Genomic DNA, 26,521 nt, shown 5'->3' on the forward strand with positions numbered 1-26,521 from the left:
GGTTGGGGGCAGCCCCCCCTTGACACACGGCTCTGGGGGGGGGCTCGGGCGCTGCCCACCCTCCATCCCCCCGCCCCCGCCGCAGGACTACAACTCCCAGCAGGCACCGCGCGGAGCCGCCCGCCCCCGCCGCCCGCCCTGCCCTCGGCGCATGCGCGCTGGCGGCGGGGCGCGGGCGGGGCATGCGCGGCGGCGGCTCTGCAGTGATAGGGGGGGGCGCTGAGGAGAGAGGGGGGGGGCGGCGGCCGCCATCTTGGGCGGCAGAGCGGCGGGCGGGCGGCGGCAGGTGAGGGGGCTCAGCGCCGGTGCTCCGCGCTCTGCCGGGGCCGAGCCGCTCGCTTCACCCCCCTCGGGCGGCTTCTCTGCACCGGGGAGGCTCGCTGCATCGCTCGGAGCCGGGGGGTGGCTGGAGGATGGTGGGTGGCGGCTCCCTCAGCGCCCGTCGGGGGTGGGGGGCTGCGGGCCCGCGGCGCTGACAGGAGCTGAGGGGGGTTCGGGGGGGGTTCAGGGGGGTCTGGGGGCGCCCCCCGGTCGGGCTGTGCCCTGGGGGAGGGCGGTGGGGCTCCCCCGAGAGGGCTCTCTGTCAGCGAGGGGCTGCGCCGTGACCCCGGCCTCGCCAGCCTAGATCCGCTTTTTGCCCGTTTTTTGCCTTTTTTTTTGAATTATTTTTGGCTGCGCGGGGGCGTCTGGTGGCTGCGCTGCGGTGGTCGGGCCGGGCTGGGTGCGGGTGGGGATGGAGGAGCTCTGAGAGGCTCGGGCAGCCCGAGCAAAGGGCTGGGGCCGGGGCCGGGCAGGGATTTCCCTCAGGTTTCTCCACACGAATTAGCTGGGGCACGGCTCCCAGCCTCTGCCTTCCTCTGTGGAGAGCCCACCGAGTGGGCCCCGCTCCAGCAGCTCCCCCGCTGCCTCCCCACATCCTTTCCTCCCTTCCCTGGGCTGTGGAGGCTGCAGGAAATGCAGCCTCTGTTTATCGTCCGCTGCAGCTGATTTCTCTCCCCGGTAGGAAATGCCTCTCTTCATCTCGCCTTCTCTCTCTCAGCTGCGCGCTTCCGAGAGCTGTTCCCTGCTTGCTTTAGTATGACAAAGCTGCTGGGAAGTTTTCGCCTGCGGCTGCCAAAATCTGAGCCTGGAACTTTCCCAGATAGGCATGTCTGGATGGTTTTGGCGGCTCGCAGGTCTGGGCATTATGGATTTCTAACCCCATCTGGGCTCCTGTGGGCACGGTGCTTGTTGGGCGATGTGACTGCTGTCAGAACTGTGCTTACTGCTTTTTTTCCTCTAGTAAAAGCTGGGCTCGTCCCTGTGAGTTTTGCTTGCAGGGACAACCTCCAGCCTGATGAGATGCTGCCAAGCTGCCTGCTTCCATATTTTCCCTGTCAGAGGGGAGGCATCGTTTCTCCTCTGTAGGAAGTGCCATGTTACTGACATCTAGTGACAAGGTACCCGGCGTTCTTTGGGCTGCGGGCTGGCCATATTTCCTTCCAGGGAGAGCATTTGAGATACCCTTGAAGGGTATTATGGCTGGCTTTTCCCCTCCTCCTGAGATAACACAATTTTAGTCTTTTAAGTCTTGAGTCTTGAGGCTGCAGAGAATTGTATCTCCAGTTTTTTGAAGCACAGATGACAGGAAATGCTCTCTGGGGGTTGATAATATCTTGGCTTCTCTTTTCAAGGAATGGGAACAATCAGTGAACAAAATTCCTTTCTGTAAAGAAACTTCATGTGACTGACCCTAGTTAAACTTTTCTTGGCATTATCACTTGGCGCAGGGATGCGACAAGACTATCTAGTGCAGCACAGTGCCTTCCATCAGTTTGCTGAGTTTATAATGACAAAGGCTGTTAGTGGTGTATTTTAAGGATGTTCTTAGGCGTGGATGCAAGGATGGCCAGAAATGCAGCCTAAGGTGCCAGCATATAGCAGGTAGAGTCAGCTGCTTTCCTCTAGAGGATGACCTGCAGAACGAAAAGCTGTGAATAAGCAATGTTATTTTGATCTCAGCAGGTTGGCAGCTTAGCTAGGAGCTTGCAGGCTGAGGCGCAGAATGTGGAAGGCAGTTACCTGCCCCACAGGAACAGCAGAAAGAGGTACGTTGGCAGGTCGAGGCACCTAGGCTGTTGGTGGTCTGTGATGAACTACAGCTCATATCTGCAGCCTTCTCTGTTAGCAAATTAATGGAACAGAAGCTGCTGCTCAGACTTCTAGAATGGAAACTGCTTCAGACTGACTTTAAAACTGCCTTGGAACAAAGCCACTAGAGGTGGAAGAAGTAATTGGGGCTGTTCAGATAAGGCTGGACTCCAGTAAGGCAGAGGGGTGTGTTAAACACAGTTTTGGTGACATTAAGGGAGCTGGCCACGTTTCCCTCTGTCAGGGTTTCTCTCGCTGCCCACCAGACTGCCTGCATGCTGCATGGCACCCAGAAGCAGGCTGTAGGAGGACAGCCTGGTAGGAGCTGAACGTGCTTCTCTCGCTGCCCACCGGTTGTGGGGATTTATGGGATTGGGTTTAAAATAGGAACAGTTCCTCTGAATCTGATGGGTTTATCTCAGTAGCTCTTTAGCTCACGGTATGCCTCTTAATTAAATCACGCAGCCTGTCTTCCCCAGGATGAAGTGATTGCAGCTACTCTTTAAAACCAGGCGCAGCCAGTGGCCTCCTGGAAGGTGGCTAATGCAGCCCTCTGAGCAAAGCTTAGGCGCTCGGATTAGCTGCTGGGGTGGTGACATCGATGTAAGCCTTAAGCCTCTGGTTTGATAACACCAGTGCCGGCCTGGCGGGATCGGCTTCCTAAGGAACTCCAGTTTGCCCGAGCATCCTGGCTAATCCCCCTCCTGCTTCAACTGCTGTCACTTGTCCAAGGCCGTAGTGGCTTGGGAATGCGGAAATGGTTGCAGTTGACTTGCCCTCAGTCCTCTGGGTGAGCGCTGGCTTCTTCCTGGCTGCGAGCTGAGGCAGCTAATGTACCTTGAACTGCTTAGTTGGGTAAGCTCATTAATGCACAGCGGGCTTACTTGCTGGTAAGTCAGAACCCAAACTTTCTTTTAATAGACTGCTAAAGGGGTTGGTTGTTTTACACCAGCTTATTGACTGACTTGTGATTGCTGCTCCCCAGCCGTGCTGTGTAGGGAAGAGAAATAAGCATTGTGTAGAGGAATAAGCGTTGTCCTCTGCTCTCCTTCAAGCTGAGTGGTGGCTGTGCTGGGAGGAAACTTCTCACCCTGCAGTGGCAGTGACACAGCCCGGAGTGGCTGGGTCCTGAGCAAAGTCCCTTGGGTCTTGGTGAGAGTACCAAACGCACAGGGACATGCATACAGCTGGTCCTAAAGGTGTGCTTTAAAATGGATGGAGAGCTCAGCGGGTGCTGACTGTGCTGAAGGGAACCTGTTGGGGTGTTGCAGACAGCTGCGTTCGCTCTTTCCTGTAGCAAAAATACCAATAGATGCTCATGTTGCATGGTGGCTGCGTACTGCTACAGGACTCCAGGCTGTAGGCAAGCTGCTAGTGACGTGTTTCCTCCAGCCAGTGCCTCATTCTTCTAGGGCTAGAGCAAGCATCTCTTGCCTGGACATGAGGCTGCAGTTTCTGTAGGTGTGTTGCCTCATTCCACTGTAAAAAACTGAGTAGCCATTTGCTATTTTTCCTGAGCAGTGAGTTGGAGCAGATCAGCTTTTTAGTGCTCAGTTCTGCAAGTACAGTTACAAAAGGCAGACAGCTGTGCTCAAGGTCTGCAGTGTGGGTTGAAGCTAGCGCTGTTCTGCTGGTGCAGGAAGGATTGATGGGCTCCGTGGTGTCACTTCAACACTTCAGGTTTTGGGACATCACTTGTTTGAATGTCTGCGTACATCTGGGATTTAGGCTGGAACTCAAGCTTGTCCTTCGTACCCTAATGATCGATGACCACGGTACTGAAGTGGTGCTTCTCTTACTCCTGGTTCTTGGGCAGAGAGAAAATGCAAGGCCTACACACTGGACAAGGACTGGAGAAATGATCCTTCCTCCATGTCATATTTCCAGAATCGTTGGGGGGAAAAAACTGCTGCAGAGGGAACAAACCATGCTTGTCAGTCCCTTCCCCACACCTGCCTTCTTTAGTCTATGAAGGCTCTGTGCCGTATGTTCACTTCTACAACTCTACTAAGTTGGAATCCGAGCAAAGGCTGGGCCCCTGGTGTGCTGAGGAGGGAATTACCCAAACCCTGCTCGCTGAGCACCGGGTTAGTGCATCCCCCTGGGCAGCTCCCAGCCCAGCAGCAGGATGTGGCCGCGCTGAGCCTGCTCTCCTGGCCGCACACACACATTCCTAACGCGTGGCACGGTGCAGGTCTGCAAGGGCAAAGTCTGACGGCTTTCAAAAAGGGACTGGCTGTAGGTCAGACCCAATAAACAGTGCGTTTTCCGTCTGTGATAACCATCTCTGGTAGACACAAGCCTTTTTGAGGTACCGTGCTTTTATTGCGTTTTTCCTTCTCCCTTGGTCACGGTCTGTAGCTGGCTGGCTGCTGGGGCTCGGTCTGACATATCATGGAGTTTCGAGGGAGGAACACTCTCTAAAGCACATCCCCACGTGGCATGAGCAGTGAAATGGGGTTGGAGAAGAGGACACTTGTTTCTTAGGGTGCGTATCTCCATGTAAGTCACTGTGGGTCCAGCTAATCCTGCTCTTTCTAAGTTAAGCAGCTACTGAAATGTGTTCAAATCCACATCTCAGAGATCTTTCACGTTCCTTTTTTGTTGTAGGCTGTCCTAAGGCTGTAACTTCTTCACAGCTGCCGAAAAGTTGTGTTTTGGTGCTGTCACTTTCACTTGAGTGGAGAAGCTTTTCCATGTAGCCTTAACTCCTCGTGTGTTTATAAGCGTGTTCAAGTATGTGGTCTGTCCACGATGCTCCTCAGGATGCTTCTGCCTTCTATTTATGGGTTGGAATGGAAGCGTACTGGAATGTGAGCGCTTGGCAGCAGGGCAGGGAGCCTGCTGGCCTTAGGTATTTGTAGGAGCGGCGTTCAGAGGTCTGGTCTCCTATCCTGGTGGCTGGCTGCTCAAAGAATGAAGAGGCTGTTGGGAGAGGACTGTTGTTCCTAAATTAAGGTGATTACTCACCAACGGGTGCAAATTCAGTATTCAAACGGATCTTCTCTGCACCTGAAGTAGAATAAATCCATAGCTGGGAAACAAGGCTGTAGGTAGCAGCATGGAGCGGGTCACCATGTGTTTGAGCCTGTGAAGCTGAAGGAACGTAGCTGCATGAGGCTGAAAATGCAGCTGGCAGACCAATAAGCCAAAGGCTTCAGCTAGTCACCTTGGCTTCCAGGCAGTTAAAAAGTGATGGGCTTTGCTCTTAAACTGTCTTGCAATGAGCCATTAGCCTGAGGAAACTCAAAACAACGCAGGGCGATCTCCCGAGGAAAGGCTGGCTGTGGAGAGGAGCTGAGTGAGTCATAGAAAGCTGATTGAGCAAGCCTGTTACTGGGAAGCTTTCTGAGTCACGTCGCTTGTGCACAGCGAGCAGATGAACCCAGCTTCGTGGTGGGTTTCTTATTCTGGGGCCTTCTGGTTCCAACAGCCGTGAGTCACCGAATGTCAGTCTCAGATTAATCTGACCGCTGTTCCCTGCAGTTCTTAACCGTTGCAAGCACTGGGCTCTTCTCAGACCAGCTTTGGAAACAAAAACTTCATTATCCTAAAACGTGGGGATGATCTTACCAGGTCAGAAGTGCCCCACTAAAAACTCATTCTAGCTGCCGTGTAACCTTGAAGTGGTTCAAACCAGCATCTACGGGACTCGGAGCGAAACACAAAGGAGAGGATCAAAACAAAGCAAGCTTATTTTCACTGCAGCAGCTTCAAGGAGAGCCATTGTCATCTTAAAGAGCCCTTCTCTTTGCTAAGCTTTAAGCAACTTTCTCGTGCATGGTGCTCTTTGTGTAGCTTTCTTCTCATCGGTTCATATATCCTTGGGCTAGTCGTTCCACCTCTTGAGTTTTCCAGCTGGGTACGTGGTCTGATTAGCTGATGGAAGTAGCTCTAGTGGGGAGGGAATGAAATGTTGGGCTTGCTAAGAAGCCTGGAATATTGTCGTGTTCCCTGAACCTCCATGGATGGGTTGGGGAGGGCTGGGTGAAAGGACGGCACCACTGCATCGAACTGAGCTTGCTGTCAGTTGTGCTGACGTGCTTGTGCTGTTGATGCTTGTGACATTTAGAGCTCTTTGAGATGACAGACTGTAAAAGGCAAGCAGAGCAAGGAAGACCTGCTTATAATTGTGTCGGGTACCTTGTGCACCTGAGACATCTTCGGTTCCTGATGCCATTAGATGGGACTGCAGCAAGAGATTTATGTGCCATGTGTCTTTGAAGTGCTGAAGACAGCTTGTGTATGGCAGATACAGCTGGGTTTGTTATCTAAACACCTTCATGGATGCACTGTCCCCAGCCCACATTACTTTACACAGCACTTGGAAGCTCATTAACAGTTGTCTGACTAATTGATTTAGGTAAATTGCACATAAATGTGGATTTGGGCTCAGTCTGTAGTGCTGTAGGATTGCAGGTTCTCCAGGCTTGAGGAGAATCCTATGGAGGCAAGCTGCTACTGCATGTAAAATAATGCCAGTGAGCATCTCCCAGGTACGTTTATGCTGGCAGACTGCTGTTGTAAAACCAGCTGGCAGAGCAGTCCTGATTCTTTGGCTAAATCAGGCTAGGGAGCAAAGGCAAACCCTGCTTCACCTGTGACATGGGCAGTCATCTTGAAGACTGAATTCAGTGTGATCTGGGAGTTACGCTGAGTTTTTTTTTTTCCTTTAAAAAGTCAAGCACTAAAAACAGAGATCAAAGCAGGATTGTTATATTATCTATACCATGGTTTGTTTACATCTCCAGTAATGTTTGGTTTTGAATTTCCTTCCAGAAGGAGAACTTTGAGAGGAAGGCACTGAGAAAGAGCAAAGCTTAGAGCGGCTTCCTTGTGAAGAGCAGCTGAGTAAGGTGGGAACGTACTGTTCTGGGAAGGAGTCAGCGAAGGCAATAGAGAAGTTCTACGCAGTCCCAAGTGGCCTGGAAGGAGAGCATGAGGGCTAGTGCTTCACCTCTTGTCCCTGTACACAAACTAGAGGCTGTTAAAGCTGGGGGAGGAAAAGAAAAAAAAAAATTATTTATTTATTTTTTTTTTTAAAAAGAGGTTTCTTTACACAGCGTGTTTTTGCCATGGGATGCTGCTGATGCACAGATTTAAGACAAGGCTGGGCAAATACTCTTAAAAAGAGCCCTTGGGTGTCCTTAAATAAACATGCCATTGCTGGGGGATCTGCTGGGGAGTATTTCCTGACCTGTGCCTCCTGTTATCTCTGTCCCTTTATTGCCAGCACCAGAGGCAAGATACTGGGCCGACAGAACTGCAGTGTGAACCAACCTGGCTCTTACCCTACCTAGTGCAGTTTGCTTGCTTAGGAGCTGACTGCATGTGGAAAGTTCCAAGCCCAACTCCAGCTCTCAGTATGCTTGTATGATGAAGCAGCCTGGTGTTTGTGTGTGTTAACAAAGAACTTTTGAGACTAAAAACATTTGGATTGCTCTGTATCTACTCTTCATCTAACATGCAGTTGGCTCTGCTGCCTGGTATTGTGATGCAGTTAAAAATTATGACATATCTGGCTGTAACTTATTACAGAACATGTTCTAACCTAGTGTATAAGAGAGGATAACCTCATTATCTCTATCACCATTGAAAATACCTGGGTTTTCCAGAGAAGGCTTTAATTTTTCAGCAAGAAGCTTGATCAGCAATCTGTTTTTATAGAACTGTAGCAAATATCTAAACCAAGGCACTTTCAGGAAGCAGTTGTCATGCTAGCACAATGCTCTGTCTTGTATGCCGTGTCTGATCCTGTTGCTCATCAAAGCAGATGTTTCCCTTATGCTAAAAATAGAACAAATAAGTTAAGCAGCATTAAAGCCCAAGAGGGAGATTACTTTTTTAAAGACTAGGATGTGCTTTCTAGGAATCTTCTGGAAAGGTTTTGTAGGATTCGCACCATCCGGCTTTGGCCAGTTGCATAAGCTTCCAGGAAACCATTCTGTACAATGTAAGCATGAAGGAAGATGCAAGAACAGCTTCAAGTTTGGTAGCAGTGGTCCGTATCCAAATTTGGAAGCCACCACTGCAGCAGTCTGAGAAAGACGTCCCTGTCTCTTGTCCGAGATGGAAAAGAAAGAAATAATTAGGAAAGAATTTCTTAGAGCAGGCAACAAGTTGCATTCACTGTCTTAACGGTTCCTGTTTTCATCGTTTGGCCCGTGTGAATGGCCTTTCAAATGGCTGCTGAATTACAGCAGCAGCATCTGCCAGGCTTGTTGGGCATCTGTTCAAATAGATGTTGGTCTTTTGGGTTCCTGCCCTGTGCCTTGCCCTTCAGTGGCCTTCTGCGTGCCTGTTAGGGTTGTGAGTTTGTGTGGGTAGCCGTCAGTCTGTGACACAGCCACTTCCTTCAACTCAACAGCCTGGTCTCATTCTGTTGGCCAACTGGGTTGTCTTTTGTCTTCTGGCATGGAGATGTGAACCTTGCTGTGTGTGTAGCCTCATTCTCCCATGTGGGGCACTGAGAAGCTTCAGAAGACTTTTGCTCTGTAATTCCATGGGAGTCTCAGGCCCCTATGTTAACAGGTTTGGTTTCTGCACTATGGTACAAGAGACTTGTCCTGGAAGCAGGTGGGATGTTTCCTAAAGTTAGCAGTCACTAACAGAAATATATATGTTGTTTCTAGGTGAGGTTTCAGAACTTGGCAATATTAAGAGAAGCATCCAAGAGTTAAAGTGTAACCAGTGCGTTAAGGTCCTAGGATAACTGTTTCACTAGTGCAAAAATAGTCTTCAAAGTTATTTTTAAAACTTTCCTGTGTTAGGTGGAGTCTGAGGCCATCAAAAATTGGTGATGACAGTGACGTGAAGCCACTGACAAGTGGCAGGAGGCAGCCTGATAATAGCCGGAGACACAGCCAGCAAAATGTGGGAGGAAAAGCCAGGAAGCTCACTGCTGAGTTTTGGGAAAACTGCACCTCAGTTTCTCACTGTTTTGACTTGGTGACTATTTCTGGTGTTTTCTTTCCTTGTAACGAGCAGAAGCAGCCATCTGGAAGCTGAAGACCAGTAGCACAGACATGTATGTGTAAGGCTGCTCTCTGAGGGCTCGTTAGGCATAGCTGAAAATGTAGCTGTTGGTGTGAAGAGTAATGAAAGGGAAAGGTTTTTGGTCTTCCTGAAATTAAAAGTAGTGGCTGCACTATCAAAAAAACTTCTTTTAGTGCAGAGCTCGTGTCTGCAATGCCACCTTCAGATAGGCAGCTGCTGCAGTTTCTTGAACGTAACCGTTAGGAGATAGTTCCTCAGGCTTCTCTGCTGGAAGTCCTTCTGACCCTCTGTGTGTGTTGCTCTTCTATTATTTTTCTGACCTTTGAGATGAGCCGAGGCAAGGTCACTCCAACTGGCTTTGTGCTGTCCCCGCACAAAGGCGTATCGCTTCGCTCTCAGCTGTTTTAGGCTCGCCTGTCCCTATCCTTCCTGCCCACCCCAGACAAATGGGTGTAGGCTAATCTCCCCAGCAGCACTGCGGAGGTGGTTGGTTATCTAATGCTCTCCAGTGCTGAAGCAGAGAGAAGCACCTATGGTGGTTCCCAGACTTGGGGACAAGCCTTGCCCTGTCTTGTTTGTGATGCTCTTCTCTGGGCTAAGCAGGCCAAACACTGGCTTGAATGGGTGTTATGGCTTGGACTGAGGGGAAGTAGGAGTGTGGGTGACTGCAGGAAGGGGATCTGGTTAAGAAGCTGTATATTTATTTAAATAAAAAATCTGCCTCAACAATGTCTATCAGTTTTGAAGCTCTTTTCAAACCAATCTCTGCAGATGAGTTTAAGGGGGTAACATCTAAGACACTAGTCCCCAGTTAAAGTGGCTCACGGTTGAGATCTGCTCCAGTGGCACCTGGTGGCTAGGCCACTCTGTTTTGGCTCTGAAGCTAGCTTTTTGTACCTAGTTATCAATACAGCTCATTACTGCTAGGCAGCTGTGGTCCCAAGCAGGAGTGTTGAACTTTGTCAAGATGCTGCTTAAATAATCATTATCTGTAGACTTCCTGGTTGAAAAGATATTTAGGAGCATTCCTCTTGATTGCTCCTCATCCAGCAGGCTGAATTACTGGAGCAACGAGATCACTGGCTGCTGCCCTGGAATCCATTATCTCTTTAAGTTAAGCAGCCTTCCTAGCAGGCAGTAATCAACCAAGGTGGACCTGCTGCTAATAACACCCCGCCATGCAGTGATCTGATTTGTGTGGCAGTCACAGTGGGGATGCACGCTTTATAGGAGAAATAAAGGGTCTCCGATTTCCTTGCAGTTCCAGGTCTGTTTTTCCTCATGTTCAGGGGAGAGGCCAGGCACTTCCAGTTCTTGAGCCTTGATGTGTCCATGCTGATGGATGAACGTGAAGTTAGTCTGCACAAAAAGTATAGTTAGCCTATACAAAAAGTATAACCTCTAATATTAACAGTAAGGCTACTTCCTTCCTCTCCAGAGTAAAACACTTTCGGATAGCCCTGTGTAAGGAGCTCTGTATTCCTCCTGCAAGCGTGAGGCAGGCACTGAGCATCAAGCTGCCCTGCTGGGCCTCAGCCCTGGGTGGCCTGGCGTAACGATATAAACTAATGAGGGAGCTGACAACATCAGACCTTCAGTAATATCTCTGGGTGTGCTCTCCACTCATCTTTCCCTGCAGTCTGCTGGAGTTCATTACTCCTGTGGCATCAAGGTGTGAGCTGTCAGGTCCTCACCACTGCAGGCACTGCACAAAGTGCTTTCTGTGGAGGTGTGTGACAAAAGCTCTCGGTGCCCTGGCTGGATGTCAGCCTGTGCCTGCTGTACTGTTCGTTGCAGCCTAACGTGTGCGCTCTCTTGCTTCAGGTCTTAAGCAACATGGGAAGAGAAGACTAAAGTTCCACCATGATCGGAGGCTTATTCATCTATAATCACAAAGGAGAGGTTTTAATCTCTCGAGTCTACCGGGATGACATTGGGTAAGTGCTTCCATTGCATCTGTGGTCTTTGCATTTCTGTCTCACTGTGGTGCAGGCGACAACCCAGAGCTGCTTTGTTCTGCATTAGCTGTGCATGCATGTAAGACTGCAACTCAACTTGCTGCTCTAGGCCTAGTTAAGAAAGAGCTAAGTTCTTACTAAGCCCAGATCACCTACGGATGGTAGTAAAGGACAACCTGCAGGCAAAGCTAGGACTTCCTTTTGGATGGTAGAGATCTGGGTGTTTTTCCAAACGCTTCACCAATGTGGACTGCCACTGCAGAAGTCTACCAACCTAATGTAATCATTAAAATGTTATAGGAGTCATGTGGGAACTGTCTGCCATGCATTGTGACCAGGGCTCTGAACTAGTTTCAAACACAGATGACGAGTATCAAGTACAGGCATACAGAAGACTGCCTCTGGTCTTTGCTTGCAGTGTCAAAGTGCCAGTAACCACCTCTGTGCACTTAACATTCTCTGCCCCAACCTTGTATGTCAGCCTTGTAAGTAAAAAAGCTTCCATCTATGGGATAATTCAAGTTGTGGGAACTCTGAAAGCCTTCAGTAGGTATAGGTATGTTGCACTTCACACAAGTGTTCTGTTACTCACTTAGACTAGGTATGTACCATTCTTAAACTGCCAGTTCCCAAAAGGAACCCTATGAGAACTGGGGTTTTTTGAGCAGTGGGTAGTGCTTTAAGGAGCCTGATAAGTGATGCTGCTGCTTGGACTGAAAGCCTTAAGTGGCTTTCTCACACAGCAGGGCTGTTACTGGTGGTTATCATTATTGTTAGGCATTAGGTGGAAGCTAGTAATTGAAGTTAGCATGAAGTTAAAATGCAGCTAATGGAAACAGGGTCACTGTAAGCAGGGTCAAAGTGCAAGAGATACTTTTGCCCAGTTTAGGAAAAATATATTTTTACAAGGTCTTCAAAATAAATAGTGGTAGCATGTGCTGTGAGATAACTTGTTGCCATGAATTGCAATAAACAATCAAGACAGTCTGAAGGCAAACTGCTCTAGTCTCAAGAGAGCTTCCCTTCCCTTCCGGACATGGATTGTCTAGTGGAGGCTAAAAATGGTGTAGAACTAGCAGCTTGCCAAGGCTTTCACAGCTTCATTGAAGGAGTAGCAGTGGTCAACAGTGCCTGTAATAAGCTCACTAGGTGATACCTTAACTCTCTCTTGTTCTAAGTGGAGTAAAGTAGCAGTTGTGAGAATGGCCAAACTATCCCAGATCTTCCACATGGCGCTGAGCCAAGGAAGCTTTGTACTTTTGTACTTCTGAAGCAGAAAACTGCTGGCTGTGAAGTTCTGCCTCTTCTCTACTGTAGTAATTCTTTCAGTCTTTTGAATGTCGGCTAGCTGAAGGTCTTCAGAGCAATTCATGTGCCAGAGCTGACTTGGAAATTCCTCTAATTAATGAATAGTGCGGTGATCAAACCAAACGAGGTTGGATTACTGATAAAATTTGAGAACATTGTATGTGGAGCTAGAGACAATGTTGCTGCAGTTCCTGGCAATAAGATTTTGTTGTTGTTGTGGCACGTAGATTGCACTGTGCTTGAACTGATGTTTATTCAAGAAGGGCCTCTTAATTTAAAGGGCCTTCTGGCCATAAAGATGTAAACTGGAGAGTGAAATAGTTCTTCTAATGTAATGATCTTCCACTGCTTTTATCTTGGCTCATCCCTCTTGTGAAGTGACTGAATCGTTCAGCAAGTAATGAAGTACTTACTGGCTGGCCAGGCAAAACTAGAAAATTGGATTTCCTGCTTGATCCAATCTTCACTTTGTCTTTTGGAAAAAAGGTGCCAAAGATTCAAATGTTCTCTAGAACTTCAGGAGTTAGTATTGCCTTGAATAAAATCCTTTGTTCAATTTCTGTGGGTGTCTCAGTGTCAGTCTTGTGATAAGTGGAGCTGGTGCTGGCTATTAATGGAGCTTGCTCCCAAGGTGTTGGATTCCTTCTGAAACAGGCCATCAAACCTGGCTTACATTTTTTGGATATGTAACCTTATAAAACAAGTTGTCTTAGAACAGCTATGTCTTGTAATCAAGTAACTGAGAATCTTCAGCTCTATAGCAAGTAAAGTAGGTAGCTGTTACTTCCTGTTGGGAATGCTAGCGTCAGTACCAGGTGTACTTGAGAGCTCTGAGCACCCTAACTTCCAGAGAGGTAGGGAAAGGAACGGCCTTTCCCTGCAGCTTGTACTCTCCTCTGTAGGAGTTCCATCTCAAAACAATGAGCCAATAGATTTCTGGAACACTTGAGTCTTTAATCCAGATAGATCTGAAGTGCAGGGAATTGAGCCCATCTAGCTTGTTGGGAGGTAGGCAGAGTGGGAAATGAGCATAGCTGCTGCCTGTCTTCATGGGGATTCGGAGTGATTGACCTGTAAGGCTTCCTTGGCCTTGGCACTTCCCTTTGGTGTCTTGAAGCCTCAGGGGGAGGCTTGGGAGAGTTTATCTCAGTTGGGAGAGATTAAAAGCCATTTCTGGTAATGAGAACCTCTCCTCTTGCACAGTTTAAGGATCTAAATTAGCACATACTAGCTCAAATGTTAATGAGAAAAGTGGCAGTCAATGAAGCAACACTTCCCTTGACTGGTAAAGGCAGAAAACAGTCCCCACAAAACTTGGACTTCCTTTGCTTGCAACTTAGAAGAATGGCTTTAGTGCATGTAGTGCATCTGTCTATACAGCAGCTAGCTGCATGCATAAGCAGCCTCTTAAAAATATAAGCAAAGCACTATGCATTTAACTCAGGATACTGTGGAGGGCTCCACTGTGACCTTAAGTGCCTTGTTCTTCAGTGATGTAGTCACTGGGAGAACCTACCTGCATTTAAAAAAGTAGCTATTTGATTTTAAAAAAAAAAAAAAAAAAAAAAAAGCTATTTGAAACTGAGCAGCTTACATGAGGAACTGCATGCACTTAAACTGGGATAGGCGTTTTGTTTTTGAGCTTCTAAGACATCACTTCTGCTTCATAGCTCTTGATCATTATGGAAAAAGTGCAAGCTGGATAGAGCAGTGCCTGAAGCTGCAGGACGTGCCATCTCTCTCCAGATGTGCTGAAGCTCTGTCAAACTCGGTGTTTTTCCTGTTGGCTGGACCAGGCCAGAAAGCAGCAGCCCAAACAGCCTCAAATGAGAGCGCTGCCATAGCAGTGCCCGCTCAGACTTGCAGCCCTGTGGTGAGGGAAGAAGAAAAGTGGTACTCTGCGGTCCCCAGGCTGTGCCTCAGATTGAGGGTTTCTTTCTTTTTTTCCCCACTGAGGCCTGCCACGTGTGTTAGCAGAGCAGCGTGGATACCAATGAGGTGATGTGGCTCCCACTCATCTGGACTAAACACCCAATTAGTCCTGAAATTCCAAAGAAGCCCGGTCTCAACACTGGCGATCTGACCATGGCATGTCAGCGCTGTGCCTTGCGAGGGCTCCATTGCTGCCACAGCTTGTTACTTTCCAGCCAGGCCTACCTGGGCCTTTTTGCGCCCCGGAGCAGGGGGAGGGGGTGCTGTTTGGTCTCTCCTTATCTCTTTGGATTCATTGTGCCTTGTGTGTGTGTTTCTAACCCTTTCTCTTGTTGCTGTCACTCCTCCTTTCTCCGCTGGCGCCATTTCTGTCCATCCCATCTCATTGGCTGCTGTAGCAATAGGTAAGAGACGCGGGTAGGCCATGACCGGCACTGCACAGCGGGCAACTGGTGTGCTGGAAAAGCTTCACTCACCTGAGGCTTCTCCTCTAGCGTGCACCAGTCTGACTGCTGGCTCTGCTGCTAGCCCTAGTGGGTAGAACTCGAGGCCGGGAGGGCTGATGCTCCAGAACAAGCTGAGCTTTCCTTGTGAGGCTTACTGAAGGGGAGGAGTGGGACTTCTAGATATTGTTATTTTACAGTAGAATAATTACTTTCTTATGGAAAAAACGAGGTAGAAATCAAATAGTGATTTAACTCACAAGCCTTCTGGAGCAATAAAACCTGGGAAGTATTTGAAGGCCAGAATTTTGCTTATGGGGGAGGGTGTTTACTGATGAGGCTTCTACATGCCTACCCAGACCTTCAAGGAAAAAACACCTGCCATGGCAGCACACGTTCCCCTGAATATCCTTTGTTTTCAAACTGTCTGCTGGACTGTTGACAACCCTCAGTGCTTATGAACATTTGTATGCCTTTATCCTTGCTTGCAAGGATGTGACTGCCGTCTGCTCTCAAACATGGTTCTGCATATTCCTTGCCATGGGGCCTTGACACTGCAGCGAGGAGCCCCCCTGTTCTGCATAGTCTTAAGGAAGGGTATGGGTAATAAAGCACAACTAGATGTGCCTTGGCTTGGTAGGTAGGCTACTGCTCGAAGTCTCAGTTCTGTAATATAAATCCATCAGTTCTCCTTCCTGTGGTCTTAGTATCGGTGGATTTTGACTTAATTTGGGGAGTTTATCTTGACTTGTAGCTGCAGGATGAGAAAGTGTGGAAGAGGTTGGAAACCAGGATGTCATGGGGACATCAGTGTTTTATTTAGGAAGGATTTGTTCCCTGTCACTAGTGTATAGATAGTGAAACAAGTTTGGATTAAAGATGTTAGCAGCTAGGAGAAACTCATGCAGCACATTTTCTGCCCTGCAGAACTTCTTTCCCATTGTAAATAGTACTGGATCTTCCAGTGCACGTAGTGTGTTGCTACTCGCATGTGGCAGCATGGGCACCCCAATTCTGTCTGCCAGAGACCTGCTCTGAAGCATAGCAGGCTTGAGAGGACATATAACTGGAAAGCCCAAAATGTTCCCAATCCTGCTCGCTGCTTTTAGCCTGCCCTCCAGGGTGCTTAGGGAAATGGAGGTGAGATGAGTCTAAACTGAAACTGCCTTTCGTGGTGTACCCAGACACTGCCATCCATCAGGTGACCTGGGTAGGTTTTGCTGCCTTTTCCTCAGCGGTATATCTGGGGGGAGCTGCCATTAAAGAATATAACGGGAGACTGCAGATTTGTTTTGGGGCAGGGGTATGAAGGCTTAGGCACGCAGGGCAGGTAGTAACTAGCAGTTTGGTTAGAACATGTGCCCCAGAGCCTGTTCTAGTGTTCATTCCTGGCTATGGTAATCAGGAGTGCTAGCAGAATAAACTGAAAGGAATTTTCCTTTGTCATCTGACTCCACGTGGAGGTTAGCTTGCTTCTCTTTCTGCCTGCAGTTAGAATTGCCCTGTAGTCCAAAGGTCCACAGAGACCAGTAACTCCTCTCCTGGAGTTTGTGCAGGATTTAACATCCACCTCTACTCAGAGCCTTCAGTTGTCCCTCTTGGCTGTGACATCCCAGGCACCCTTCCTAAGCGAGCTGGGTGTGTTTAGTTCACCTCGGTAATCACATAAGCAGAGCTGTACGGTGAATTTGTTTTTGTAGACGCTGTGCTAACTCTCCTTTGGTGGTGGTCTTGTAGGCGGAATGCCGTGGACGCCTTCCGCGTCAATGTCATCCACGCCCGGCAGCAGGTGCGCTCGCCTGTCACCAACATCGCCCGCACGAGCTTCTTCCACGTCAAGCGTTCCAACATCTGGCTGGCTGCTGTCACCAAGCAGAATGTCAACGCCGCCATGGTGTTCGAGTTTCTTTACAAGATGTGTGACGTGATGACCGCCTACTTCGGGAAGATCAGCGAGGAGAACATAAAGAACAACTTTGTGCTGATTTATGAGCTGCTGGATGGTGAGATGCTTCCCTTCTAATCTGCTGCGTGGTATTGCACTTGGTCGTTCTGTAGCTGTTAGCTTAGAAACCAGCAAATTGATCGCTCTGGACAGCTGTCCATCACTCTTTCTGTCCAAAATACTATACAGGGAAGTCAGTTTAGTTTAGCAAGGCTGTTGCTAAAGAATACTCCAGCCTCTTGTCCAGAGGCTTAATATATGAGCAAGTTATTGCACAGGCATTGCTTTCCTTACAGCAATGGTTAACGTGGCTGCTGTGTTTATATGTTGCAGCTCTGGTTTGTGGCTGTGAGCTAACCATCTTTTAATCTCCTGTAGAAATCCTGGACTTTGGCTATCCTCAGAACTCTGAAACGGGGGCCCTGAAGACTTTCATCACTCAGCAAGGCATCAAGAGTCAGGTAACCAGAGGGGTCTGGGGTACAGCGCTGCTCTGCTAGTTCAGCTTGTTCAAGAAAGCACGGTCTGAATGATGCAACTAACCACTTGACCTGTGCTGGGTGAAAATGCCTGGGTAGTTTGAGAACTCCCTGGCTGGGAGGTAGCTCAGTGTCACCTCATTCTAGATGTCTCTGTGCTTGTGTGACCTCCCTGGCATTTGGTAAGGTGTGGGAGGAAAGGCCCTGTGTTAGGGTGGTGCTAGTCCCTTGCATGTAAACGATCGCTGCCTTCAGGTGCTGGTGTGTGTCAGCTTGTGGCAGAGAATAAACACATCTGCCTGCTGAACCAGAAATAGCTGTCCTGTGTGTGAATCTCACTGAGCAGGTCTGTTCTCTGCCTGCCTTCAGTGCTTTGAGCTGTCAGGCTTTCGTGCCTTCCTTGTAATGAAGTATTCTTCAGCCTTCTGAATCTTGCCAGCAGTCAGGAAACTGACATTATTCTGTTGCTGCCTGTGACATCTTTGCAGATCAGCAGACGCATCAGTACGGTCTGGGCTTTCTCATGTCAGAGATGAAATTCTCTATGGCACATTCAGTATAGTAGTAACCCTTGCAACAAAGTTCATATAGAGATAGAAGATAAAGGACACTTGGGGGAAAAAGACAGTTGAATTAGGCTGTTCTTGGGAATGTTTTTCAAACTAGTTCTAATCCTACACCAGGCTAATCCTCAAAACTAGTCCACAAAATAGTTACTGCTTCTTGTGTCTCCGAGGGATATTGCTCACCTTGTCCCTCTAACGTAGCTGTTTAGCTCCTAATGAGGACTTCGGTGAGAGGAGTGAGTTTTAGGCTATGTAGCAGGTGAGTCAGGAGAAAAGCTGGGAGTCAGTCTGTGAGGAAGCTGTCTGCAAAAGAGAAGAGGTCTGGGTGAAACTTTGTACCCAAGGTACAAACAGAAGTACTAAGCAAGGGTTTGCCTGGAGACTGTTCTTTTTAAGGATGAGCAGAGGTTAGAGTCTCTGGAGGCTCTGTTCTAGCTCCTTTCATTAACACTGACTTCCTAAGGACTCCTTTTAATCTACTAGTGGCAAGCCTAGCTGCATCTCAGGAGTAAGGGGAAGAGAAAAGCTGCCCCGAGCAACATTTTCTGCTACAAGCAGCAGTGTTTTGCAAGAGGGCACGCGCATATCAGTGGCCAGATGTGAGTGCATCCGGTCTGCGTCCCCCATCCCGAGCTTTAATGTAAATCACTTTGGCCTTCTGCAGTCTGACATTCTGGGCAGTCAGCACTCCAGATAGCTGAATCAGCTCCTGTTCCTAGGAAAACTTAAAACTAACCACCACCCTCACTTCCTTCCCTACCTCTTTTTTCTTGTGTTTGACTGTTTTAACAAACTCTTATACTGCTTGTGTGCGAACTACTGTCACAGCACCTTACCTCATTCAACAACAGGTTTAGTCCTTCCCCTTCAAACAGGAGTTCTGGTCTACAGCCATTCATAAGTAACAGCTCATGGTTATTGTGCTCTGTGTGGGAGTTTTTTGCATCCCAGTTCAAAGAAGAGCAGAAGTGATCCTTTCCAGACATGGTACTGCAGGGGAAACAACTGAAACAGTAATTTCTATATTTCCTGGTTTGCCCTTTAAGCTGGTTCTTCTAGCCTCAAACTCTTCCTTCACTTACTACCATCTTCTGACAGATACCTTGGGCTGAAATGTGGGGCTGGGTCATTTGTCAACCTTGTTCCATTGTCCCTGCCTAGTTCATGGGGGTGCTTTCCTTGAGCTTTGTGTCCTGCAGAGTTTAAGGAACAAAACCTGCAGTTAGGGCAGAATTTCACAACTCAATTTTTTGACTTCTGTGAGGAATTTGAGGTGTTCTGAGCTGCTGCCCTCTGAATACCCACTCTGTGTGGCTCCAGTGGTCTTGCCAGGGTTGGCGACCTTGGGATATAAGATCTGCTTTGTTTTTGAAAGATAGTCCAATATTGCTGCATTGCTTTCCAATAAAAGTACTGTTGTCCTCTGGGACTGGGGTGGTGCAGCACACTAGAGATTTTAAAAGGTGCAGCATGGTTTTACCATGATACCTTCCATGATACTAGTCAAACAGCAGGGCTGCAGGCCATGCTGATCTCCTGTAACAGAGCTGATGCAGGCATTGCCTCAGATCTTTTCCTCCAGGAGAGGCTAAACCTGCTCTTAAAGCTCAGGGTGGAGCCATGCTCTGTGTGCTCGGTTCTGTCTGTAGCTGCTGTCTGCATCTGTCCAGGCTTCACCAACTAACAGCACGTTGTCACTTTCATCCTCTCCGAGTGCTTTCTGTGAGTGTGATTTTTAACTCTTAATTACAGCATTTCCCCAAGCCTTAGACATATTGTAATGCTAAAATGCTGGTGTTACTTGCTGAAGGTGGGAAGAGGCTACCAACAGCTGCCTGAGCCTAGGAAACCTGCTGGTAGCTGTCTGCCTTTAGCCTAGGAACTGTGCTCGCTGCTGAGTAGTCAGGAGGTTGAATATTCCCGTCCCAGTTGAGCTGGCTTCTTCCAGCTCAGGCAAGCTCCTGGTTCTGAGAAATTTCAGACCCAGGGTACCTTCGATCCATCTTGAAGGGCATGAAGCATTGAACAAGGCAGATAAGGACATTGTGGGTTTTTTTTTTTTGGTGGGACAGAGGAGTATTTTGTACTGCACTGAGCGCTTATCTCCTCAGTTTCCAGTGGAGTATGAATGCCCTGCCTCTTTGTTATGATAATGGCTTTGCTCAAGGAGCCACCAACTCTGTGGCAAGAACATGTGTGAAACAAAGCCCCTGTGCTGTCTCTAAGCTGAGATCGAGTACTGCCACCCTGTGGGCCCAGGGCAAGGCTGCTGGGGCAGGACCCACCTTGGTGCTCTGCAGCCACCCTAGTGGAAGAGACGGGATTAACAAGGGCACAACTCCTTACAGGACCCAGTTTTATTAAAACATCTTTATTATCGCAGTCCTGGGTGCTGTGCACTTCTCATAGACCGGGTATCTGTGGCACAGTAAACATCCAGGGCTTGCTTTAGGAATGGCAACATGTGGAGTTGACTCTGCACAGCACCATTATTGGGAGTGGTATTTGGCACATCTGTTGCTCCCTCTGCCCTGCCTTGTATCTGGGGGGGAGTGGGCTGAAGTTTGAGAAGCCATTTCGCTGCTGGGCTTTCTGAGCTGAAGCTCAGAGCCCCTCATCTTGTTTGTACTGATCAGCTACTTAATTAGTAATGAGCTGGCCTGCTTTGTTCCTGCCCTGAGATAGCCTTAAGCCTAACCTGCCTCTTTCTCCCTTCCTCCTTTTTCTTGCTACTGACCTGCTTGCCTGTCTAACCCTGTGTGCGCCACACTTGCTGCTATACATCTCCTTCACTTTCTGCGTGACTGGACCCCGCCTGTAGCACCAGGTAGGAACCTCCCAGTGCCTCTCTACACCATGCTCCCAGGAGCCTTAGAGGATGGACACTTAGATTCATGTGAAGTTAATATTGGTGCACAACCGATGCCCCAGTGGCATGGTAATGACTGCAATCATTATGAAGCAGCCCTTGGTGACCAGCTCCAGCTGCTTCACGGCCCTAGGGTCTCGTGTTGGATAAGGGTGTGAGCTGGCCTGTCAGCTGCCTAATGCATGGGTTGGTGTGGCATTCTGTCAGACATGATTTGAATGTCATCAGCAGAGCTTGTGTCTCCCCACACCTAAACGTAGCCTAAAGGACTCGCTAATGAAATAAAGACAGCGGGAAAGCTGCTTCCATGATCAGTGCCTGGTTAGGCATACAATTTGCTGAGGAGGGAACGCTTCTGTGACCGAATCATGGGGTGTATGATGACACTTAAAATATAAATATCAAAAGCAGTTCTGCACAGTAATTGGCAAACACTTGCTCTTTGGTCTAGATAAAGTTTTCTTAGTCCTTCAGTGTGTCTAGAGATTTAAGATGTCATTTCTTCCCTTCAGACTAAGGAAGAGCAGTCCCAGATCACCAGCCAGGTGACTGGACAGATTGGATGGAGACGTGAAGGGATCAAGTACCGTCGCAATGAACTCTTTCTTGATGTGCTGGAGAGTGTGAATCTCTTGATGTCCCCCCAGGGTAAGTGGGAGGTGTTGAGCTGGCATCCTTTTTCCCATCAAGGTTTGTTAGTGGGGACTTGCCTAAGTGTGCTAACTCTGCTCTTCTCTACTCCAGGTCAGGTTTTGAGTGCCCATGTCTCTGGCAGAGTGGTGATGAAGAGTTATCTGAGTGGGATGCCAGAGTGCAAGTTTGGCATGAATGACAAGATTGTCATTGAAAAACAGGGTAAAGGGACTGCAGATGAAACGGGGAAAAGGTAAGAGGCCTTGGGGTAACTTGGGGTAAAAGCCACTTGCCACCAGGGACCCTTACGGAAGGGCAGCACTTGGTAGCTTTTTCTGATCTGACAGAAGCAGCTCATCTCTTCTTCCCCTCAGCTACTACTGCTGATTTTTCTCTGGGTAGGTCAGCTGTCATGCGAGCTACCAGCCTGAGGGCCTCAGTATGGAAGGCTTCTCCATAGCAGGGCTGGTGTGAGCAGGTGGAATGTCATTTTTGGTGTCTGACTTCACATCTATACAGAAACAAGTGTCAGGAGCTGCGAGGTTCTCTGGGCTATCATCTTTAAGATTCAAATACGGTGTTAAGTGTGGAGTTCTTGCAGCTGGAAACGCTTCTCCAAGATGGATTCTCCCAGAATTTGTAGCAGATCTAGTCAGCGTGGAGACTTGTTCATAGGTTGCAGTGGTAACAGTGTTCCCTGGGAGCAGTGAAGGGACCCCTCTGACCGTAGCCTTTCCTACACAGACTGTTCTTGCACACTAGGCTGGTGGGCAGGCTAATACTGCATAAGCTCCTGCTGCTGACATACGGGTGGCTGCGTGGACTGGCAGCTCGTCCCTTTTGGGAGCCCAGCTGCCTTCCTTCCTGGCTGTGCCTCAGCCAGTACCAACCCTGATGATGAAGATGGGTCTTAAGCCCTTTCCAGCCTTCCTGCTTGGGATGAAGAGAGAAAAGCAAAGGGACTGCCACTTTTTCCCCACTAACTGTTTGTGACTCAGCTGTTTCTTCTTTTTTTTTTTTTTTTGCTGACCCCTCAGTGAATTGGGAAGGTAGATAACCTGCTTCAGCTGTGTGCACTCTGCTCTCCCCCTGTCTCTTGCTTTGTGTGACCTGTGCATGTAACTCAGACCTCAGACACTTTCCGTGATGGTTCCTGTAAATGGAGCTGCGCTGCTATTTGCCTCATCTCTCAGAACCAAGCCAAGAGCTATCACTTCACTGTCACCTTTAAGCTGTCTTTCGAGAACATGAATCTAGCTAACAAAATGGATGAGCCTCAACTAGGGGAAATACCTTAGTGAGAATATCATCTGTGTAGGCCTCTGAAGAGTCAGCAGTACTGTCCCAGAGTTTGCATACTGTGAGTGCTCTCACCTGTAAAAGTGTTACCTTTTTGAGTTACAGGAGCAGGATGGACGTGGCTTCTTTCTGGAGCTGCCTGCATTGCATAGGCTCTCTCTGCACATTCGTGTGGTTACCCTGTTGCTCGTAGCAGTTGAGGCAACCTAGAAATCACCATACTACACTGCAGCATCTCTTCTGTACTGCTGCCTCTCCTGTTGTTACCTAATTCTCTTTTTCTGGTCCCTCTCAGTAGCTGAAGGGAGTTCTTAGCTACCTTTAGGACCTGTCCCCTAGGATATCTTCCTTGCTGCTAGAACTCAGCACAAGTTGAGTGCTGTCAGGCTAGGCTCGCGCACCTAAATGCACAGATGGTATCTGGGTAGATTTTTGTGGCATGGTATTCTGGTCCTCGGCAAGTCAGTTACTGTGCTGGCCTGAGGACAAAGCTTCTGTCTGGTATCAAACCAGCTGCTAGCACTGTGGAAAGCAACATCTCTGAAGAGATTTCTGAAAAGGAAGACCCAAAACTTAGCATTTCCTAGCTGTGTGGCAGTGGGATAGCTTTGTGGACAGGAAAGTGTTCTCCCCTTTGAACTGCGCTGCGAGGTGACCTGGGTTAGCAGAGCTGCCCTTGCAGTACCGAGGTGCTGCTGGCAGGCAGACCCCAGCACGGTGTTCCTCTGGCTGCGACAGGAGGGTCGCATCTCTGGGGAGAGGAGGGAGAGAATTCTTTTAAACAAATGTCTTGAAATACAACCTTGGCAGTGGTGAAGCGAGGGAAGTTTGAGCCAGGAGGCCGCTGTCCCCTGAATCTCTCTCCCTGCCTCCCCATTTCCTGGACACCTGCACTGGCACCGTGCTCTGTAGAATAGTTTCTGCCTGAGCAGACTCTGCACTACGGGCTGCAGCTTGCACTTGTTGAACTTTGAGCACTTGTTTAACTCTGCCTTGTGTTTCAGCGGCAAACAGTCAATCGCCATTGACGACTGCACTTTCCACCAGTGCGTGAGGCTCAGCAAATTTGATTCTGAGAGGAGCATCAGCTTCATTCCACCAGACGGAGAGTTTGAGCTCATGAGGTATGGTGTGGGGGTTGAGCAGGCTGGTGTTGGCGTCTGTGCATGCTCCTGCATTGTGCTTGTCTCCTTTCTGCGGAGTGGAATCTGTAGATTGTCCCACAAATCCTTCTTTTACAATTGTTGTAGAAACCTAGCTACATGGTTGTCTTTTCCTGCCTGTTAGCCAGCTCGATCTGGATTTTTGTTTCAAGTTCTTAAAACTGGCATCCGTGAGCGGGGTCACTTGGCAGGAACCTGACACAAAACTTGGACTGAAGAAGTTATTACTGCACTAGGGCAGCGCAGATCTGACTGCTGCTTCCTTTCTGGCTGGTACTTCTAGGTTGTTCCCTAAGCAAAGAGTCTGTCTCCTTAGGAAGGTGGTACAATTTGAGAACCGAAGGGAGTTAACTCCTTGGAGTTTGACGTTGCTTTTGTGCCCGCAGATACCGAACCACTAAGGACATCATCCTTCCCTTCCGGGTGATACCCCTGGTGCGGGAGGTGGGCCGGACCAAGCTGGAAGTGAAGGTGGTGATAAAATCAAATTTCAAGCCTTCCTTGCTGGCTCAGAAGATAGAGGTAAGCTGTGGCATATTGTCTCTCTTCTTATGTCCCCTGCTGTGCTGTCCTTGCAGAGGAGTCCTCAAGCTTGTACAGGCCCAAAGTGAACTGAATGCCTCGCAGATATGGTGCTGCTGCCCTGTAGAAGGGAAATGCCATGCAGGGGGAAAGTGGAAGCTATTTTCAGTTGCACAGTCACCCTTGGCAGATTCTAAAACACCCTTGTGGATTCTGAAAATGTTTGACTCTTTACTTCAAAGCAAGAAATTAGAGTTAGACAAGATGCCTCATGGTAGCTGCTGATTTCTGGGGCCCTGATATGGAGACAGAAGGGCAGCTGCTGTCCCAGACCCCCGGCCTGACATAGGAGGAGGCAGTTTTCCTGTGAGATGGCACAGAGTGCTCTGGCTGCAGTCTCAGTTTCCCTTCTCACCACGTTCTGCCTTCCAGGTCCGGATCCCAACACCCCTCAACACCAGTGGAGTGCAAGTCATCTGCATGAAAGGGAAGGCGAAGTACAAGGCCAGTGAGAATGCCATTGTGTGGAAGTAAGTGAGCGTGCTGGGGGGCAGGGTCTGGGGAGGCAGGAGTGTTCAGTGCTCCTGGCTGCACCGAGCACCTGTAGGGGTGGGGAGATTAAATTTGGGCACCTCCTCACTTCTGGGTGTTCTCTGGTAGGATAAAACGTATGGCTGGAATGAAGGAATCCCAGATCAGTGCAGAGATCGAGCTGCTGCCCACTAATGACAAGAAGAAGTGGGCTCGGCCCCCAATCTCCATGAACTTTGAGGTGAGTCTCTGCCTGCCTTCTGGGGGCAGCTAACCTTAGAGAAGCTCTGTCAGGCCAGTCCCTTCTGCCCTCATGGGAACTGCATGGTTCTGAGTATTCTCTGTCCCATGCTGCTGTGTGGCTCTGCCTTATATAAGCCAGCCAGGTGGCAAAGCTAATGGGGGGGAAAAAAATCACCTTTGAAGCCCCTGGAGTCTGTCACCAAGCATGGTGACAACGGGGAGGGGAATGGTGGCTCCTGGTGTCTGTTTTGGGCTGTTGGGTACGGAGTGCATCCTTTCCCTCTGTTCCAGTGTTCTCTGCTGCCTTTCCCTTTCCTAACAGGTCCCGTTTGCGCCCTCTGGGCTGAAGGTGCGTTACCTGAAAGTCTTTGAGCCAAAGCTGAACTACAGTGACCACGACGTGATCAAATGGGTGAGGTACATCGGCAGGAGTGGGATCTACGAGACCAGATGCTAGCCCCGAGGGGCTGGCAGGCTCCCTCTTCTCCAAGCCATCCTCCGCGTCTCCTCAGTCTTCAAGTACATTCAGAGAACATCGGCCTGGCCCCTCTACGCAGATCAAAAGCCCCTGGGGCTCACCTTGGGAGCGGACTTGCCTGCCCGTGCTTGGTTTCCACCCGTGCCGCAGCTGAAGTTCAGAACCCGGTCTCGTGCAGGGCTGCGGCCAGCCTCCCGCTCCCCGTCCCGGGGTGGGGAAGGGCTAGTCTAACTCCCCTCCTCTCGTGATCTTTCTAGGGAACGTCCACCATTAAACTTCTCTTCTGTTGGTGTCTCACTACTTGCATCATATCCTAGTATTTTTGAAGTTCTTGTGCATATGTACTCGTAGAATAGACCTAAACATAGACTGGACAAATCTTGAGTTGAAGTTACCCTGGCTTCTGTACTAGCTATTGCTGTTGTGGTAGATGTTGCTGGCCAGTCTGAGATGCCTGAGGTGGTGAGTTTTTGTTGGGCTTCCACCCGAGGAGATGGTGGGCTCGCCGCATCTCACCACCTTCCTCCTTCTTGCAAAGTCTTCAGTATCGAGTCCTGCTGTGGGAAGGTTTGTGACCAAAACACGAGGAGGGTTTAGACTCTTGCTGGTGTGTACGTGGGTGGCACAGCATTTCGGGTCCTGAGAGCACTTACCCTCTACCTGCTGCTGGCTCGAGCCAGTCTTTCCTTTCCAAACCAATTGGAAATTCATTGGAAATTTCCTTTCCAAACAAATCGGATCTGTCCCGGGCTCCTTTCCAAATGTCTCGGAGCCCTGGGGAGCGTGGCTCAGCTGAGCTCTGCCAGGATGCGACCGGGGGCTGCCCTCTGGGATCGAAAAACGCACTTGCCAGTAAGCCTCGTGCCCCAGCCCGCCCTCTCCGCACTTCTACCGACCGCTTCTGGGCCATAGGAATGCTGCTGCCGCCCACCGTCCCGCTTCTGGTAGTGTGGTCTCCATTTTGTACACCCTGTGATTTGTCCAGCGCTCAACCTAATAAACGATGTAGAACCGAGACGGCTCTGC

At 49.2% G+C, this 26,521-nt stretch overlaps 1 protein-coding gene across 3 annotated transcripts; it reads left to right on the forward strand.

Moving 5' to 3' along the window:
* Positions 1–256: 256 nt before the first annotated feature.
* On the forward strand, positions 257–26,510 carry AP2M1 (adaptor related protein complex 2 subunit mu 1). 3 transcript variants are annotated; one of them, XM_082767300.1, is made up of 11 exons: positions 257–286; positions 10,951–11,063; positions 16,505–16,770; positions 17,091–17,173; positions 21,139–21,274; positions 21,371–21,512; positions 23,563–23,682; positions 24,108–24,243; positions 24,676–24,773; positions 24,904–25,015; positions 25,340–26,510. In XM_082767300.1, exons 2-11 carry the CDS (start codon positions 10,990–10,992, stop codon positions 25,472–25,474), a joined length of 1,302 nt encoding a protein of 433 aa, XP_082623426.1. In that variant the 5' UTR covers positions 257–286; positions 10,951–10,989; the 3' UTR covers positions 25,475–26,510. The 3 variants fall into 3 exon arrangements, with proteins under 3 accessions (XP_082623426.1, XP_082623427.1, XP_082623428.1); XM_082767301.1 differs by lacking the exon at positions 257–286 and adding an exon at positions 397–416; XM_082767302.1 differs by lacking the exon at positions 257–286 and adding an exon at positions 6,967–6,986.
* Positions 26,511–26,521: the final 11 nt, after the last annotated feature.

Source organism: Aythya marila (genome assembly GCF_965140915.1).
Source record: "Aythya marila genome assembly, chromosome: 9".
NCBI lineage: Eukaryota > Metazoa > Chordata > Aves > Anseriformes > Anatidae > Aythya > Aythya marila.